This window comes from Cyrtonyx montezumae, unplaced genomic scaffold (genome assembly GCF_038088225.1).
Source record: "Cyrtonyx montezumae isolate F1298 unplaced genomic scaffold, pur_monq_1.0 scaffold_4, whole genome shotgun sequence".
In the NCBI taxonomy this organism is placed as follows: Eukaryota; Metazoa; Chordata; class Aves; order Galliformes; family Odontophoridae; genus Cyrtonyx; species Cyrtonyx montezumae.
In genome coordinates this window covers 15,022,377-15,039,434 of record NW_027072045.1, presented here as the reverse complement: position 1 = coordinate 15,039,434, position 17,058 = coordinate 15,022,377, and the positions used below count along the sequence as shown (strand labels likewise).

The 17,058-nt window shown below is 37.0% G+C and overlaps 1 protein-coding gene across 1 annotated transcript in view; it reads left to right on the top strand.

Annotated features, from left to right (window-relative positions):
• The window catches only part of FRMPD2 (FERM and PDZ domain containing 2), a 68,688-nt gene that overhangs the window by 41,715 nt on the left and 9,915 nt on the right, over positions 1-17,058 (top strand). The window contains exons 28-40 of the mRNA XM_065746600.1: positions 366-464; positions 1,648-2,012; positions 4,683-4,878; positions 5,772-5,930; positions 6,587-6,761; positions 8,089-8,299; positions 9,231-9,268; positions 10,510-10,596; positions 11,018-11,082; positions 12,625-12,786; positions 12,995-13,166; positions 14,383-14,462; positions 16,524-16,609. Coding sequence (XP_065602672.1) covers positions 366-464; positions 1,648-2,012; positions 4,683-4,878; positions 5,772-5,930; positions 6,587-6,761; positions 8,089-8,299; positions 9,231-9,268; positions 10,510-10,596; positions 11,018-11,082; positions 12,625-12,786; positions 12,995-13,166; positions 14,383-14,462; positions 16,524-16,609 — 1,895 coding nt within the window. The remainder of the gene's footprint in view (positions 1-365; positions 465-1,647; positions 2,013-4,682; positions 4,879-5,771; positions 5,931-6,586; positions 6,762-8,088; positions 8,300-9,230; positions 9,269-10,509; positions 10,597-11,017; positions 11,083-12,624; positions 12,787-12,994; positions 13,167-14,382; positions 14,463-16,523; positions 16,610-17,058) is intronic.

Below are 17,058 nucleotides of genomic sequence, written 5' to 3'. Positions count from 1 at the left end.
TGTTATTTTAATTCTAGCTTTCCACCACTGATGCACTATATCTGTTTTAGACACACACTGGTTGTTAATTGGAATCTTTGCTATCCTTATGCATAACAGAAATGTTATTCCCTATTGTCATTTGTTTTATAACATCATCCTAAATATCATGCCTTAGATTCTAATCTCTACCAGGTGAGATAAGTCTAGGGATTTTTTTTTTTTTTTTTTGCCTGGAATGAGCAATTCTATACTCACATGAAGAAATTAAATGGTAAAAAAAAAAAAAAGATTATACGTGAATTGATTTGTTGGTAAAAAGACGTACTATGCACTGGGAAAAACTGTATTCCATAAGAAATCTAATGTTCCTTCTTCCTGATTAGGATGTCCTGCACTTGTTGAGAGGAGCTCCTTCAGAAGTCACACTACTTCTCTGCAGACCACCAAAAGGTGTTCTTCCAGAAATTGAGCAGAGTGCCCCGGTAAGACAAAACTCTGTCAGTGAACTTGCTTTTGTAATCTTGGAAAAACACTCCTACTTTTCTATCCAGAATTGAATAATGCAACTTTGCCTTTCCTCCACAATATCCCAGTCCATTCCTTTGTTTTCCCATCTGCAACTCTACCTGTAGAGTTCAACTGCAACCAAAAGAGAAATCTGACAGATCTGAAATATGTTTATCCCAGTGCAACAACTTTGGAGTTTCAGTACTATCAATGAAGTGACAAAGCACATACCCAATCACATCTTCTAAAAATGTTTTTTCTAAAAATGTTCTACTAGATCCCCAGCCAGAAGCTGCAGATACTCTCAACTGCAGCTGTTGTAATCTGTTGTTTTGAGATAGCACAATTACTCAGCAAAGTGGGAGGAAAACAGAGCTTTTCCTCTTAACAAACTAAAATAAAGGAAATTACGTTTTCTACTGGTTATATTTGTCTTCTTGCTGATATCTAGCAGAATCAGCAGGAAAAAAATAAAAACAAAAACAAACATAAAAACAAAAAACATGAGAAACTGCAGTATAGAATAAAGATAGTTTTATTATTCCTACTATTCATGGACACATGCACAAGTACTCTCCTATCATGAATATGCATTTGCACTATTCTTTCTCCATGCAGAATGGCCCATTTCTGGTTACTGTCCCAGCAGGACTTCTAAGTGTTGTCCATGGACAGACAGAAATGACTGTCAAAATCATTCCCAGAAAACAAACTAGTTCCTCTTGCTCTCTTGCAACGTCCTTGAATACTATTTAGTTGGTTTGGCCAGTTACGTTAATTCACTGTACAGCAATCAATCAGGAATCCATTTCTGCACACTAAAGTGAGTATAGACATAAAGTCAAGCACAGTAAAAAATGAAATAAAAAGAGTCCTCCCCTAGCAAAGAATTCATTGAGAAAAGGGGACTTGTGTAGTACTTTCCTATGTACTCCTGAATAATATGGAAAGTGAACAAAAAGGCAAAACAGTTATATAGAGAACGAGTTCCTTCCTCTGTTGTTCATTCCAGCTAATATTTGGTATTTTCATACTAAGACATTTTCTAATAATTCCTCTGCAACTTCTTTGGTTCTTAAAGGAGACAAAATGAGAGAGAGAAAAAAAAATTATACTAAACTTTCTCTGTTTTTTTTTTTTTGTTTTTTTTTTTTATAGACTCCAGCACCATCTCCAGTTAAGGCGTTTATGGCAGAGATGTTAGGAAGCCCAGAGGCAGGAAATAGTTTGGACCCATCTACCAGTGATGAAGGTAGCACCTCTCAAGACCTTGAAGACTGTTTGGATTCTCCATTGGCAGCAGATTTCAGTGAGCCTCCTGAAGAGGAGAGCTCAACTTACGAAGAACAGGAAGCAGAGTCTCAAGAGAATCCCATCCAGAGACTTATGCCTCCAAGAGAAAGTTCCTATAAGGATCTTTGGAAGTTTCATCAAGAAGCTGCCAGTTCTGAAGAGTTCCACTCCCTAGAGGAAGAGGTGAAGCAGAACTGCTACTCACCATGTGAACTCGGATGTGCTGAAAAGTAAGCAATGCTGAGATCTGCCCTACAGCCTTTCCTTTGGTTCTTACAAGTTTGGAAGTGAATTGCTTAGAGTTAAGTAATGGACTCGCTGCTTCTAGTTACTGCTGCTCACTGAAAATTTGCTTTGCCATCTTGTTCTGACTATCCTAATCTGCTCTGTCTGTTTACTTTCATCTCATTGGAATTCTGCAGAAATCCACATTGCAAAACAGTTGAAAGCTGCACTAGTGTAATCATTTATGCTGTTCAGCTGAAGCTGGGTGCATTTTGAAATCGGTGGAAACACTCTTGTCGACTTAAAAAGAAACCACTCTATGATCTTTGAATTTTCTCAAAGTTCCTTTAAGTAGACACCAAACACTTCTTATTGTGTAATCTCTTAATTTCAAATTTTTCCAGAGAAAATTAAAGCACTCTGAAGACAGACTGTGATCACGGAGAAAAAAAAGTTATTTTCCTGTCTTTAGAAGCAAATAGAAGCCCTGAGCCAGAGGAGTTAAGCAATAAAATGCAGTGCAAATGACCTCAGCCTCCTCTTATTTTGGATATACCAGACACTGGCATACAGAAGATGATCCATTCCACTTTAACCATTTTTCTCAGTGCAAAATATAAATTATCAGGACAAACTGGATTGGTGGAAATAAAAGTTAAATTCCTAGCATAAACATCTACCTTTTAGCTTTTATGATTTTCTCTAGAAACTCATTTCTGTTTTTCAAATACTCATTTGAATCTTTTGTGTTTTTTTTTTTTAACTTCTGACATCTAGCAAGCTCAGAACTAGTGAATCACAGATTCCCATCAATGCAAAGCTGCAGTACCAAGTGACTGCAAGTCTTGTGTAACCATAACTCCTATTTGTGCTTCTTGCTCTTCCCTAATGAGAGAAGAAATTTCACTCACACTCATTAGCAAAGCATCTGCTTGAATGGTTTTCTACTGCCGAGATTAAAACCAGCCAAAATATGTCTGTAGCAAACACACCTGCCAAGAGATACTGTTTCATCAAAACTGAGTTTCTTGTGGGAAAATATCAATTGAAAGAAATACCTTGGATTCTTCCCAAGAAAGAAGTTCTGAAATAAATGCTTTTGTTTGGCATATTCTCAGCATCATTTAGTTTCAGCTTTTGCATTTTCAAAAAGCAGACAGAGCAGTTTAAGATGTGTATCTCAAATAATATTTTAAACATAATCTCAGTTTAAGTGATCCTTCCATAAGCATATGCTAATATAATGAAACAGGCATTAATGAAGGATTTCCCCTTTCTTTTCTTCAGACTGCTCAAACTTTTCATGCAAACATAGAAGTCTTCTGATAGAAATTTTAAAAAGTTTACTACTCTATCACATGGTATCACATGGAATATTTCTTTCACTCTTCCTATTGCCAACAAAAAGAACCTTCAAAAAAAAACTACTTTGAAGAAATTCACTCCATGGTTTTATCATGGAAGTCCAAGTTGGGGTCACCCAAACTCCAAAGGCCGAGTCTAGCATGTCAGTGCACATTGTATGTGGGCCTGCAGGACCAAGATGTGTGCATTTGTCCCTGACACAGAGATGGGCTAGAAGCTGTGCTGTGATTAGGCCACTGCTGGCTCATTGCCCTGAGTTTGTGTAGCTCTGCCAAACACCTTTCATATTCTGAAGGTCACTTAGCACTTCACTGATATGTGACAGTTTTTGTGACGTTCTCCTTGACCAAGGTTCATTGAACTTAATCCTTTATTTCCTGTCACCAGAAAAAAGGAGCTGACTATATTTGCTGTTATCCTCAAACATTTATTTTAATTATACCTGTTTCATTTCCCAGTATTGTAAGCATCTTCAGCTATTGAAGTTCATAAGCTGCCAGTTTTCTGCCAGCTTTGCTGTGCCACTGAAGATGAGCACCTCATTTCTTCCCTGCATGAGTACAAGCTAACAGACTAGACAGCATACTGCATGAACCTGCCAGTTTTTCTTGTCTCAGACAATGTTTTAAAAGTGTCACTAGAGGTTACTAGCTATATGCATCCAAAAAGCATGTTTTTCTACTTTTTTATACTTTCCTTCTGACTACAGATAACTTTTGAAACAAAAACTTAACACAGAGTATCTTCTGTGATTTCATACCAGACATGCAGTTGAAGAATAAAAACAGCTAAGAATGTGGCTGAAAGCTATTCCTTGAGACAAAAAATGCACGTATAAAATCTGTAATAGTGCTGGAGTGTGCATGCCACTTATCAGATAAGGTAATTGTTTATGGCAGATGAAAGAATTAATGGTCTAGGAATTTCCCAATTATTCTTTTAAAGAAACAAATGAAGTGCTAACTAATGCCTTAAAAAAGAAAGTAAGATTTTGCAGGCTGAAAGCTTTTAAATGTTTCTACTAGTTTTGCTAAAAATTGATTACTTCCTATTTATTTTATAGTAATACTTGAAAGACCCAGACAGCCATTTAATACCATAACTAGTATGCTAGTTAAAATCAGGTTGTGTATAACCAGTAAATTTTTCAGAGGCCAGCTAATAAAGGATATGGAAGAAAATCCCAGCACTATGATCTTTTTATTTTCCAGCCCTGTGTTTATTAAGAGTGATGGTGACCTATCAAATAGAAACTGTATGTCTGAAATTCTCTCTCTAACCCCTATTGATGAAGAGTATCTCACCATCAGCTCAACGTCTGTGACCTCACTTTCACGAGGAGGAAGTTCAGAGACTCTCTCCACAACCTTGGTGACCCCACAGCCACGTGTCTGTGGCCCTTTCTCATCATCCCTGCCTGCTAGAGACACACAGAACAGTGACAATGAATGGGAAGACATGGAGGAGCTAGAAGAAGATAAGGAGGAAATAGAGGATTGCACTAGGGTATGTAATTGGCACCAGATTATTAACAGGTAGACAATGACATTGGGAAAGAGACAGCTTTAAGAATATAGCATTCTTAAAAACAGTAGTTTTAACCCATTACCTATGCTATTTCTGTATGGCTTTTCTCACTTCTCAGAGATGTCCAAAATCTTCAAGTAAAGCAGACCCTCCTGTATCCCAGCTCACCAGAACGCTTTACCATTTCCATTAAGGCTTCCTTGTTCTTATTATTTCTTTGACTTACCACCATTCTGCAGTATTATTCCCAGTGTATAGAGGCCTAAGACCTATCCTTAAATTAATGGAATCAACAATTCAGTAATTCTCGTCATGTTTTAAACTCATGTGCAAAATCACTTTGTTACAGCACTACCACTGTAATGTCCCAGTAAGAAACTACAACTCCTTTACTAATCACTATTCAAAATACGGGGATCAGTCCTGCCAAAAGGTGAACATCTTGCATTCCAGCTGAAACTAATGACCTTTGAATTCCTACTGATTTGAGAACACTTTAGGTCTAGCCATTTCCTTTAGTGGGAAAGCAATAGCAACAGAAACTGAAATCTCTGAACTCTGTTGTAACGCCTGTCAGCTCTGAGTACTCCATGCCATTTTTTATACACTTAAAATGCCAAAATTTCATTTTCTGATGGCATTCTGTGCCTTATTAGGCCTTGTCAATCAATCACCATGAAGCTCCACAAGGTATAAAGAAATAAAATTAATTCTGGAACAATAGCAGTGACAGATCAGAGAAATCCTTACGTATGCTGCTTATTTATACCATCTGAGCATCCGATTCCTGTCTGTGTATAAAACATAATGGAAGATATTAATGAAGCATCAGAAAAGCCTACATCAAACATGTCTTGTGTTTGCTTTAATAGGAAATGGAGATCTTTGTGACTTTGACAAGGTCAGAAAACAATGGTTATGGATTCTCAGTGGTTCTTAACAAAGTGGACAACTGTCTTTATGTCGATGAAATCTTGCATGAGCCTGCCCTGTCAGATGGAAGGCTGAGAAGGGGAGACAGAATCATTATGGTACAGTAATCCTTTGAATTTAAACAGAGGAGGAAGTATTTGCACATCAATGTCATTTAGCTTTAGTAATTTTTCTTTTATAGGGTCTAGTTTATCACATTTATGCATGCAAGTGCAAATGAATCATATAATAAATGTAATTCTGCTGACTTTAGCAGAATAAACTTCAGACTGACTAGACTGTATGACCAGGCAAAACCCAAGAATCATCTAGCAGCAGTGCAGCACAGCTGAGATGCTAAATGTCTCCCTAATTAAGTGATACAAACTGCACTAATCTGTTAAGAAGGGGACATGCAAAAAATGCAGGATTTACGTCCTGTCTAATGTATGAACAAAACCTGTTTTAAGGTCCATCTCTAATTCATTTCATTAGATTTGCCTTCCTTGCTTTTTGCTACAAGACCTCAAGTTTCAAGGCAAAAAAAAAAAACAAAAACGTTATGGAAACAGTACATTGAGGGAAACAAAAGTTCAAAAACAAATCTTATTGCAATTGTAACTTTACAACTGTTGCATTCACAGGCATTTTGCCACAGCAAAGCAGTGATACGAGAATGAAAAATTAAAGTTCATATGCAATATTTGGGGTGGAGAGAGAAGTGTGATGATGGTCAATGAGATCTGTACTATTACTTCAATGGTTTGTCGTTTAGGTTAATGGAATTGATGTCACATCTTTACAATGCAATGAAGCCCTGAGTTTACTGCAGAGCTCCCCTCCTGATCTGCGCCTTGTGGTTGGTCGTGCTGGCAGTGATCCATGTCCCTCTGTTAGGCCAGATGACATTCCTGAAATCACTCTCACAAAAGGAGCCAATGGACAGCTAGGTGTGTAGTAAATACTATGCATATTATTTTAGACAACGGTTATAGTGGTGGTATGATAATCATAGGCAATTGTGGTCTTAGAGCAATATGATATTGAGTGACCTTGACACCGTAATGCTCTCCTTCATCAACATGGCCATGGGCTGGAGAACTTACTTCTCAATAGGAGCATAAAAGGGAAACAAGTAATTGTTATTAGACCAATTAAGCTGCTGGAGGAACTATATCTGTATGATCACACTATCAGCTCAAGTTTCTGGCAGATCTTCAGTCTCATATTTTTATGTAATTGGAACATAGAGAGTTTCTAGAATCTGTTGTTAGATGATGAATGTCTACTACCTACTGATAAGCCTAAAGTTCTATTTGAAAAAAAAATAAGCTTGAGAAGGATGGTTAGGGCATCAGTTTGGCATTCAAAAAAAAACTCTGCTTAAATGCTTGATTCATCAAAGACATGAAGTTTTATCTACACTGTGCAATGAAAGTGATAAAAGAAATCCCCACAGTGTGAATATCTTGTTATTACTGGAGAATGCTGAGCATACTGTACACAAATAAAAGTGTGGACCCAGGAAATAGTTATCTTTACTCTGATACAGCATCCTGTTTCCAGCTCAGAAACTGGTTTCTTTGGAAACTACTGGAATACCATTGCACAATACTGCTTTGTACTGGCTAGGTATCTCCTTATCTGTCCTACGCTTTCATTCCCTGCTGAAAAAATGGGAATGATAGCACACATTACAGAAGACATTGCAAAGCACTGAAGTACTCTGGTAATGAGGGAGTCTTATTCAACTCATATTTGAAAATAGGCGAATCAAAGCAGCAGGGAATAGCTGAAGCATGTAGATGGACAACACCTTTTAAATTTTTTAATATTTTGTAATCATCTAAGTGCATTTCACTCTTGCTGTCTTATTGGGACAAAATTGCTGTTCATAGCATATTAGTGCTTTGTTCAGCCTATCTTTCAATGACCCACATCTATTCCATCAGGCTGCACTTCACTGACAATGAAGTTCAATGCTGCCTGTTGTAGTAGGCGTGGCTGGGACACCAGGATGTGATGCGGTAGGCCCTCCCCTGCTCTGTGAGTGATGTATGATGCATGCTTTAAGGGGCGTAGACGATGATAGATGTATGTATATAAAGAACTGTAGTGCCTTATTTAACACCATTTTTGCCATTTTCTACATAACCATATTGGAGTCTGTGATGGCAATGGCCCTAGCAGGGGAAATCGCTAGCCTTGACAGTCCGACCTTACAGAATGGTGACAACAGCTGCCACAAAAGAATTCTTATTATTTGCATTATTCTAGGCTTGAAGCTGACAGGAGGAGCTGGAAGCAAGCTACAAGGTATTTATGTGCTAGAGATAGTGCCTGGCTCTCCTGCCAGTGTGGAAGGCAGTCTGCAGCCACGAGATCAGATTCTGTACATCTGTGGGCTGTGGACTGAGGGCATCAGCCTGGACGATGCAGTGAGAGTGTGCGAAGCTGCCACCCAGAATGTCCAAATCAAAGCAACAAGGTAAATCTGAGCAGACAGATGGAATCTGAGCATACTCAATTTCAGTCCTAATGTTAAAGCAAGTTTTTCTTTTCTTTTATTTTTTTTATCAGCAAGTCAAACAATAAGAACAAACAAGAAATATGCTGTACCTCACAGGTCCAAAGGTGTAATCTGGTACACAGCACCCACATCTTAACTCCTTATAGTTATAGATAACACAGGAAGATGTGAATGTAGGTAAACTCACATGACATGCATCACAGCTCTTCAAACTTCATTGCTGAAACACAAATGTGAATCCTCTAACTGCCTCTGGTGGGAAATTCTAAGTTACTTCCAGTAGTGAAACATTTAAGAAAGATGCTGAAAATCTAGCAGTTATTCTGCAGCACATGACAAAATGTTCCTCCCAGGGCTGCTCAGGAACCTGCAGTTAAGAATTCCCCCTCTTCAGGCTTCAGGTTTATTTAATTCTGCTGTCTGACAGAGCTCTGGACTGATATCGAAACAGCCTCTTAAGCTCTTACAGTAACAGTCAAACAGTAACTCCAAAATATGTATATGTACATTACTAAGTTAAATAATTGGATTTAGTGATAGTTTGTCTGTCACAGCAATCTTGACGTACAACGAACATTTATCATTGTTTTATTCACTTGCATTGTGCTAGCAGGTGAACTCCAGCCCCGAAGCAGCTTTTTTACTGGGACAGAGAGTATAACACATTCTTTCTTTCTTAGATCAATTTAATTAAAATGTTTAACTACTGTTAAAGATGGTGCATATTTATACTGATATAAATGCTTTTTAGAAAAGCACCAATACGAATATTAAAATCTTAGAAATACAACTGTAATTTAAAAACTGCATTTTTCAGAAATAGCTTTCATATGTGCTCTAAAAACATGCAGCTCTTAATAGCTCACATACTGCACTTTTCTGCCTTCAGAAACGGCAATCCAGTGGTTCCTATAGAGCAAGAAAATAGTAAGTATGACTACTGTTTTTTAGATTTGAGCTCAAGATTTGCTTCTGATTTTGTCATTAATTTTTATTGATTCATTGCATTAAACATTTATTAATAGATTGTAACTTGGCATTCAATATTTCTGTTAATGATCTGAAGAAAAATGTACAGCTCTTCACAGAGCTAAACAAAATGTGTAGTTTTCTTTAAAAAAATTATTTAATTTCATCTATATTTGCATGTTGTTCAGTCAGTTCGTTTTTACTCATTTTCTGATATTTAATGGGAATGTTATGTGGTTATATTTCAACTTCTGGTTTGTTTAGAACTATTCTGCTGTCGTTTTCTACTGTAATTGAGCTACTCTTTAATATGATGCTGCATCTTAACCATGTTAGACTAACTTTTTAAACTGATATCAATAACAAAAATGGGCAGAACCACAGTCTTTTTAATTAATGAAGGAGCATTCCTGTCAGGAAACTATGTTATTACTCTACTTTATTTCTCTACTAAGATCTGTAGATTACAGGAGATCTCTCGAAATACTCCAGCTATAATCCAGCTCTGATACAGATTTATTAGCTGTACACTGGGTCAGTTCTCTGTCTCTTTGAAAAAAGGATTCTTAACTTTTGTAAAGCACTTCAAAAATATACAGTAATTTGTTGTTTGATATTCTGTTTGTTACTATCTCTGTGAGAAGCCTTCATTTGATATATTTTCTTAGTTGTAAAAATGCATACTGAAATGGCAAATGCAACACAGAACATAAAAAGGCAAACAAACGGCAAAACACATTGTGTTCTCTAATTCATACCTTAAGAGTACTTCTGGAAGACAAATAAGCTTACCAATATATGATAAAACAAAACTCAAAAGTAGAGGTGGAAATCAAAGCCAAATCATTGTCTTCTTGCAAAGACAGCTCTGCAGACAGTGATAGAACCTGCTTCATCCTCTGCCTGAGCACTGCCACATGTCTGGAATGACTCACTCTGATCTCCAGTTCTTGTTATCATTTTAAAAATAGCAATGAATGAGATGTAATGCCTCTGCAGTTCAGGAAACAATTATTTGTACCACTGTGCAACTCAGTAAACTTAATCGTGCAGGAATAACTGTCCCATGGTGCCTCATACAGCATCAGGTTTGGATACTGATGCTTTGTTTCATGATCTAAGAACAGAGTTTACATCCTGTTGCATACATGAAGCCGAGTGGGAGGTCTGTCAGAACAAACCTCCATGTATGCTTTTAGGGCTGCCTGCTGAGACAGAGAAAGACGATACTTGTCTCTCAAACGAGAACCTGAATTCCCAAGATCAGCATCTACTAAGTCAACACGGTAAGGAACTTGACTTTTCTCATAGAGTTTATGAAACATTGAGTCCTCTCTTTAAAAGATACCAGTACGAGGTACTGAAAGTGCTGGGGAAAGATTAATTCTCAGTAAACAAATCTGTATCCCTCAGAGTCTCAGAGAATGTGCATAAATCATCTGTTTTCCAGCTGGTGTCTCTGACCCTGTAACAGGCAGTGCCTAAAGCTTGTTTTGGAAACTGCTCTCTGGGAGGCAAAAGGTTCACAGGGATCATATGCAGAATGCTTAGTTCAGGAGCATTACAGAACTAGCAACGTACATAAGCCCAGAGGAAATTTTAAACATCAAAAATGAAATGTTCTATGATGTCTCCATCTATTATCGTATTGAGTGTTATACTGTAGGATTATATTTCAGCATTGAAAACTCTTCTGCTTTTTCACAGAGAAACATTTGAAGGAAACAAATAATGGTGCTCAGCAAACAATTCCCAGTTCTCCAGAATGTAAGGTAAAGGACAATTTTATCAAGCATGAGGTTTTCCATCAAGTAAAGTGAACTATAGTGACTGAGATTATTTTTTTCAGTCGTGGCATTTAATGTATTTACTTCATCCCCAGTTTCTCTGAAAATGTGAACAGAATTAATCTGAAAAGCATAGTATTATACTGTGAAGTGTTGGACTGACTCAGTGTGCACTGTCCTGTGTGTGCACAGCACCTCCTGGGGTTGGGTCCTTCTCTTGATAGTTTTCTGTATAGTACCACTGCCTTAACAACTTGGTAATAAAACCAAGATCCACATGATGTAGCCCCTCCATTAGGTCTTCATGATACTCTTAATAGCTTCCAAGATTAATCCCTAGCTTGGAAAGAAAATAGTGAAGGAAAGAGAGACAGAATGTCACAATGTTAAGGTTCTGGGAAAAATAAGTGTGAATGTAATAAGGAAATATTTCCCACAACAAAGTCAAAACGTTCTTTGAAAGCTGAGATTCATGTTTCAGTATGAAATTCTGAAATTGAAAACTGGATAAAATTACTCCAAACCATTGGAATATTATGCAGTGTTGACATAAATTGGAGTGGTTTGAATTTACAATACCTAGTAAGAGTAATGATATTTTTGAAATAATAAATCCCCAAAATACATAGGTATGTTATTTGGGGGGAAAATCAATTTCCATGCTCAGCATACAATGCTTTGAAAGTCTTAAAAGTGCAAACACTGCTTTTGTTTGTGTAAATATGTGGAAAGTAATATTACTTGGAATTGCCCACTTTAGATCTGATATTTCATGAAAATAGATCAATTCATTTTCCCTTGGCTGTAGTTTACAAGAAATGGCTGTCTCTTGTTAAAATTAGTTCTCCAACCTGGCAGAAAAATTGGAACAATTTTCCAACTTTTGATTAAGTCATCTCCATTACTGCTTCTTCCACACCATTTAATCCATGATAGCTTGTCTGTTCAACTCACTAAAATTATTTCTGAGGACAATATATGCGCCACTGGAACCAGTCATGCTGCAAATCATAAATATTTCTAGGTTACTGCTCTTTCTGACATAATGCTTGACCCTAAAAAAAGCCACTGATTATAAAAGTGAATGAAGTGCTAAAGCCAAACAGAGAGGTATGCTGGGGCTGCAAGGTTAAGACTTTCATTACAGAACAATAAAAGAATGGAGTACATACTGAGTTGGTGTCACACTTGAGATAAAAGTGACTGGCTTGTCAATGAAGGTGATGTATTTGATGTATAAAAGGATTACATAAGTACATGTTTCCTTACTTTTATGAGATCATTTTACTCTCCAGCTATTATTAAAAGAGCTTGTGGAAATAAGGGTGCACTGCTTTCATTTCAATACATATATGTAGGTGCTATAAATCAGTGGAAGCTCTACGTACCCATCTAAGACAAGAACCCACAATTTACATCAGCCAGGAAGGACTGTAAAGAACAGTGGAATTCCTTCATACTAAAAATGCATATGAAAAAAGAGCCCTGTATAAACTTCACCTTAGACTGTGTCATTTTGTATTGCAGGACTTCATTATTAAGATAGAATTGGAAAAAGCAGAAAATGGAAGCCTAGGATTTGCACTGGTTGGTGGCAGAAATGGCAGGGCTATCCTAATAAAAGCCATCAGCCCAGACAGCATTGCAGATATAGATGGGAGGCTTCAAGTTGGCGACATCTTACTTAAGGTAAGGTTTGCTCTTCATCATTTTGGTGGTACACTCTCATGGTATCAAGATTCAAAGAGAGGAAGATCAAGGAAGTTACTAATACAGTACGGTGAGAGGATTCATGAGTTACAGGGAAGAAACATAAAATGTGCTCAGTGCTGGGATATGTGTTAAATAAAGCTTTTTGTTAATGGAATCCAGAATTACTTATCATGGTATTTTTCAGGTAAATGAGACTGTAGTGTCTGGTCTACCACGCCAAACAGTTATAGATTTGCTGCGCAAGGCTCAAGGCACTGTTCAGCTCACTGTCTGCCGAAGCATAGCTTCACACTGGGCTTGCTCAAGCGACCAGAGAAACAATATACCTTCCCCTCCAAACACAAACACAGAGACTGGTAAGCAGCTAAATCCACTAGGTATGTATTAAAAGTGGGATTATGTGATGTCTGAATTCAATTTTTCTATTGGCAAAACAGTTGAAAAACTTTATTGTTACTCATGATCCATAGCCATAGACACAAACAAGTTCTTGGAGCTCTGGATAAGCTTTCAAAGATAAAGGACCATAGGGAGTGGTGCCCAAGACCCCCAGACATGTTCAGACTTAGCTTATGTTTATAATGGTTTCTGGTGTGTTCTGATTTTAGCCAGTTTTATGCAAATCTGTGGTTGAATTGTAGCTGGAGAGAAGGTGCTTTGAGTCCTGAGCAGCTAAGGTCTATGGGACAGTCAGACAGGGACTGTCAGAAGATAGTGGAAAAGGTATAGTTATTCACAGTGACATTGATGAACCTGAAGTAAATAAAGGGAGGGTATTATTTAAAATTTCCTGTTTCTTTCCCAGCACTTTGGAACTGAATAGCCTACTAGTATTGTACTACTGGTGTCTCAAAGACTTTATGCGAGGATGACAGAACTGTGCTCAACTCAGACATGAAAGGAGGATGTTTACTGTTCCATATCTGTTCTAGTTTGATTTTGAGGGTAAATGATGCCAAAATGGGAAGGTCATCCAGATGTCAAAAGGCTGATTAAAGATTTAGTCACATTAATGGCTGCAGAAATATTCACATTCTCTTCAGTAGCAACAGGCTTTTCTCCAGTTCTTCAAAATCAAGGAACTGGCTGTGGGGATGTGCCTTCAGGTCTCACATGACATTTGTGAATTAGACTGTTCCTGTGAAGTTTAAACTCTTATCTCTGGACCAGTGAAACACAGTAGTGTTACGAAAGAATTATAATCATAGTAGATATATGGCATCTGTCTATTAGTGCTGTAAAGGAATGGGCTGATTTAGGGAGGGTTATAAATTGTGTTGCATGTTTTTTACAACTCCTACTGAGTTTCTTTACAACTCCTACTGATAGTGGATATACTTCAGTATCTTCTGTCCACCTGAGTTATTCTGTCTTCTTCAGAGGTTGTATATGGCATTTATGCAGTTTTTACCCCTATGAGAGCATCTAGTAAAAGGATATTCTGTGCTAGTTTGGGGCAGTATATCTCAAACGCCTCTTCCAAAACCAAAGTCTTCTGGTGTGGGTGGTACTGATGAAGTGGAACTGTGTTTTCACACTATAGGCATTTAAATTTCTTTTTCTGGTATTCAGATGACCACAGTGTTGAGAGAAGCCTAGGAGCTCAATCTGTTTTCACTTTGAAAGAAGAATCCAACTGGATGTGCAGCAAGGTGAAGTTTGAATCGGGCTTGTAGAAGTTTTCACGCAATGTACTCATTTGTTAACAAAATGGGTTGATGCAGTGCTGGCAAGAATCTCTCCTTGGTAATGAAAAAGATTAATATGAACCAAGTGTGCTGCAGTCACCAGCACCTCTAATACTGGAATAAACCATAGGATTCCAGTGAGCTAAAGGCATATGATAAAAGCATACTATGTATGGTAAAATGAGAGGTGGAGAAGGAAGGTTGCATAAGCAAGTCTAGTTCTGGAACTTTATAATATTGGAATAAATAATTTAATTTTTCCATTCTTCCAGTATTTTAAAAATATACTTTGAAAGTTTGTTATTCATCAATATCTATTAACTCCAAGGCTGCCAAATTTCTTCAGATGTGGTTTTGGCTTTGAATCCTAATAAGTCCTGCAAAGACAATCTGCATCAAATTTTACAGCATCTGTCATTTTTGAGTTTTACAACTATAAAACCTCTCTCCAGAAAATGTGATAGACATTTTTTTAATCCTCCAGAGAAATAAAACCTTCCAAATCTTGCCTCAACCAATTTAACTGAAGTATAAAAAGAAAAATGGGGAAAAATCCTTGAACTGAATAAGCTAAGAAAATCTTGAATGGAATTTGAGAAAGCTTTGAATACAGTGCTGGAATGGATGCTGGAAATAAATTGTTAAAGATTGGTGAAATGTATTATGAAAACAAGGTCAAGTGTATGATATAATGAAGAAATATGCCAGAGAAATAATACTAAACAGAGGTATGAGATACTACTAAGGTTACAGGTGCCTTATTGGACAGTTAGCAATGTATTAGTGCACAGTTTTGGTTTTAAGCTTGTAGTTAATTCTAGTCTGCAAATGCCAAACTATAAGTGTATGCTAAACTTTTCTGCTGAGTTCATTCCACTAGCTCTCTTCTTAACCCATTCCAGCTTGCCTTTAATGGTTTCCCATGAATAGAAACTATACAGAACACAGCTGTCACCTACTCCAAAGTTCTAGGCTTTGAAAATGACAAACTACAAAACAAAACAACAACAAATATTTTTCCTTGGGAAAAAAAAAAAAAAAAGACAAAAACCCATATAGCATTCTCTAATCAGTATTTCCAGTAGTTGAAAAAAACTGGGTAAATTGATTCATAGTTAAGTATGAGGCCATGAATTCCCCAATTCTTATAGGGAAATACAAGCATAAATGTAAAAACATAAAAATAAATAAAAGGTAAAAGTGGCAGCTTCTATTAAGATTCTGCAGGGCATTCAGTAGTTTACACTACATTTAATGCCAGGGTGGTTTCTGAATAGAATGTTAAACAGGAACAGAAGATGAAGAAATGCCACTCCGAATTAAAATTTAAATAATTAGCTGTCATGTGCTGCAACTCAGAAGGATCCACTTCCAAATACTGAAAAAAGATGTCCTGTATCATTGTCTAAATGCAGGACCTAGTTATCATCCTCTAGTCCTGAAAAACAGCCACAATTGCTATTGCTTCTACTCCATCTGGAGGCTGATCAAGGGTCTGCCATCTCTGTTAGTTGAGAGGTTCCTCAGTAGAGCAGATGCACTCTGCTTCTTCTAACAGCTGGCCTCGTTGTGTCAGATTAAAAAAAAAAAGAAATTAATACCAGAAATTCCAGCAGAAATTCCATCTGAAACAGTGCTGCTTCCTGCTGCCAAGAGTTGGGAGGTGAAGAGCAGAGTGTGACTCACAACTCTTCTGACTGAGCTTTCAGAAATCAGAAATTTCATATTTTCAAAGTTTAGCTACTCAGGCTGCATTGTAGAGACTTCTGAACACTATGTTATGAAGCTCACAAATACAACTGATGTAGCTTATTAATTTGAATGGATACTGCAATGGTAAGTCAAAGTTACATATACTTTTTCCCTGAAACTGGAAACTATTTTCAATTTCCTTCTTCAGTAAAGAACACCTATTTATCAGTTATGAGAAAAATATTACATAAACATATTCTTGATTTTTTTTTTTACTTACTGATGTTTTTTTGTACTGATTTTTCACATCTATTTCTTATTTTATAACTACAGGGTCCAGAAAGTACACACTGTTCACCTATGCGAGTTCAATTGGCTGGACAAGATTATCAGGCTATCATCAGTAACATTTCAGATGAGTAAGTCTCTAAAATGCAATAAAATTACTAAAATAAACAGCATTAATAATTTATTTGTATGTTTCCAGAGCTGTCCAAATATGACATACAAATCTACTTGTGTCCCAAATTATTTGAACACAGTTCTATTGAAATGCAGCTCCATCTGCAGTAAGAGTCACGTAGCAGCTTTCACACAGCTACTAGAACAAATGCAGCAGAAGTTTCTAGGTGTAACTGCAGCTCAAGCAGATAAGCCTAAGGCTGTACTGATACAGATGGTTTCTTCCAGACATTTTAGAATCAAGAGAATTTGAGGATGTAACTCCTAAGAAAATATGTGGGTATGCAGTACAGGAAGAGAAGAATTTTATCTCAAATGTACAAACCAATGGGAAATCAAAGAATAATGTACCTTTGGCAAGATATGGGCAGTTTTGTTTATGACAAAGATACAGAATATATGAAAA